General features: G+C 45.7%; 1 protein-coding gene across 1 annotated transcript; it reads left to right on the top strand.

The window, feature by feature from the left end:
- Positions 1-303: 303 nt before the first annotated feature.
- Positions 304-780, top strand: LOC141249736 (uncharacterized). Its single transcript, XM_073669780.1, has one exon. The coding sequence runs from the start codon at positions 304-306 to the stop codon at positions 778-780; it is 477 nt and encodes a 158-aa protein (XP_073525881.1).
- Positions 781-3,023: the final 2,243 nt, after the last annotated feature.

Below are 3,023 nucleotides of genomic sequence, written 5' to 3'. Positions count from 1 at the left end.
TATGAGTGCCTCTCCGAGTACCTCCTCGCCAACAACTACAAAAGGGGAACAATCAACAAGATGCTCTTCATGTAGGAACATAAGGGAGACATCCTAGTGGTTCAGGTATACGTTGATGACATTATTTTTGGTTCCACTAACATGTCACTTGTAGAGAAATTCAAAGACGTGATGAGTAGCAAGTTCAACATGAGCATGATAGGAGAGCTCAACTTCTTTCTTGGATTGCAAGTGGTTCAAAAGGCTGAAGGCATTCAAATTCATCAACAAAAGTATCTAAGCGAGATCATAAAGAAGTTTGGGATGGACAATAGCAAGCCCCTTCACACTCCAGTGTCCACAGGCACTAAGCTAGACGCAGATCTTAACGGACTAGAGGGAAATGAAACACTCTATAGAGGTATGGTAGGATTGTTAATGTACTTAACAACCTCTAGGCCTGATATTATATTTGCAGTGAGTCTTTGTGGCCGTTTTCAATCCGATCCAAGGGAGTCGCACGTTGCCATTATCAAGCGTATCCTTCGTTACCTAAAAGGGACTGATAGTCTTTGTTTATGGTACCCTAAGAACTGCAATTTCACCCTTGTTGGATACACAAATGATGACTATGCAGGTTATCTTGTTGATCGAAAGAGCACCTCAGATATGGCACAATTCCTAGGCCCTTGTCTTGTTTCATGGGGCTCTCGCAAACAGAACTCAGTAGTTGTGTCCACCACCGAGGCAGAATACATAGCAACAACTTCTTGTTGTGCTCAACTCCTATGGCTCAAGTAACAACTCACGGACTTTGGCATTTTGATGCGCTCAATTGAAATAAGGTGTGACAAAACAAGCACGATCAATATCTCAAAGAATCTTGCACACCACTCTCAAACCAAGCACATTGACATGCGTCATCATTTCCTTCGAGATAATGTGGAGAAGAAGCACATCGAGCTCACCCACTATAGAATTGAGGATCAAATAGCAGACATTTTCACCAAGGCCTTGAACAATGAACCATTCATCAAACTCATACTTCACTTGGGCTTGATCCCCTTTCATTAAGCATCTCCTTCCACGTAAGCCTCTTCCCTTGATCTTGTGTAAATTCAGTGCTCCTTTTAATCTTGGGAACTTAGGACTAATATGTGCGCGAACCTAGCCTATTCTCTTAGGGGTATTTGTCATTCGCATGCTCTATGTGATGCTAAATGATAAATGCTTAGTTAGGCCATCTCTAGGATTGCACTATTGCTTGCTAAAACTTGATCCATATTCATGCTATTATTTTTTAAGCCCTTATATATATGCACGATGATCGCCTCTTAACCTTATAATCAAGCCCCCCAGATATGATTCGTGCTTATAAGCCAGTCCCTTAACCTTGATCTTAATGTTACGTTCCCTATGACCATATAATCCACAACAAAGAATATTCATTGAGATGTCAAAAAGGCTTACCCATATATGCTTAGCACTTATTGTTTTTAAAAGAGATTTTATGTCCCTTTGTGTGTGTGAGATTATTACGTGCTTGAGCGAGTTGAATTATCCTACTGAGAATGGGAACTGAGACACAACGCATCAGTGTATGGGGACCGAGTAAGTATAAGAGATAACAAGCACATATTTTGAAACAACACGTCCTTGGGGACCGAGTAACCCAAAATAGAGTGAAGCGCAGATCAATTTAGGAACTGAGTATAGGGACCGACAAAATTTTAGGGACCGAGCATCTCAACAGTCGACTATCTTCTAGGCCACTTGCTTCTATGATAAATGAGGCACGGTTCCAGATTTGAAATCAGACCATTATGATTCGACCGTTCACTGTCCTCCATAAATAGCCTCTCAGACCCGATTCAGTTCCCCTTCACCGCCTTCACAACTATTCACTCTCTACTTAAGCCCTCTCTCTCTCCCAAGCACTCATCTCTCACACCTTACTCGTCATCTCTCTCTCTCATATGGTTTCTCAAACACTAAAATGGCCAACCCCATGAACATTGATCCAGAAAAATGGGACGCATTCCTGAAATTTCAAGCTTTCATGGAAAGCTCAGCCGCCGCCACTTCCGTTCCCCCATCCACCTCATCTGCGCCAGTCTCCACCAATCCAACACCTCAAAAGCCCCTCTCTCCTATACCAGAAAAGGTTCCTAGTCCTTAACCCTCATCCTCACCACATCCCCCACTTTCCGCTCACTCCACATCTCCAGCTCCTATGGAGGAAGACCAGCCAAACCCAGCACCAATTCACCCTATCTCCTTCACCGAACACAAGACCTCTTCAACCGACTCCACTGAACACACCCCAACCGCCTCCCTTGCATGACGAGTCCACCCACCAGAATCTTGCCATCGCCTCCACTACTCTCGCCCTCACCACACCTTCTTCTCCACCGCCTCATTCATCCTACAAAAGAACCCTCGCCATCACTCCTTCCTCCACCACCCAAAAGTGCCAAAAGACAATCGCAACACCTGAAAGCGACGAGTCCCTCTGCCTACTGCTTGTCCACGAGAACTTCTCTACCCGCATCGTCATCAAGCCCCTCATCATTGGACAAGGGTTCTGGTCCAGCCTCAGCCCTGCCGAATTCGAGGTCACTACCACAGTCGCCTCTCTCGAGTGTACTCGCTAGTCAGATCTAGAGGTCGAGTCCTTCGCGGTCGACTATGAGGAAGTGTGCAAATTCTACAACGAGTTAGTAGTGATGACCTCCTCTCCAGGACAGCTATATTCCGTCGCTCACATTCCATGGGAGACGAGCCGAAGACGCTAAACATCAAGCTCCTAGCGAAGGTGCTCGAACTACCGACGAGCGAAGGGTATGCCATCTCTACCCAAGAAGAACTGGCCCTCAGGTAAGATCGAGGCCTTGGATCTACTAGTGGGGAAGGCGCGTCCAAAGAGATGAAGACGCACATGCTGAGCTTCGAAACAAAGCTCATTCACTACATCATGCTGCGCAACGTCATTCCCCGACAAGAGAAGCGCGACACAGTAACGATCACGGATGCCTGCCTGCTGC

The sequence above is a fragment of the Phyllobates terribilis genome, unplaced genomic scaffold, assembly GCF_046119375.1.
Source record: "Phyllobates terribilis strain yellow unplaced genomic scaffold, ASM4611937v1 Scaffold_5065__1_contigs__length_54664, whole genome shotgun sequence".
Lineage (NCBI taxonomy): Eukaryota > Metazoa > Chordata > Amphibia > Anura > Dendrobatidae > Phyllobates > Phyllobates terribilis.
Note: the sequence above shows the minus strand (reverse complement) of the source record. Positions and strands in the feature narration are given on the sequence as shown.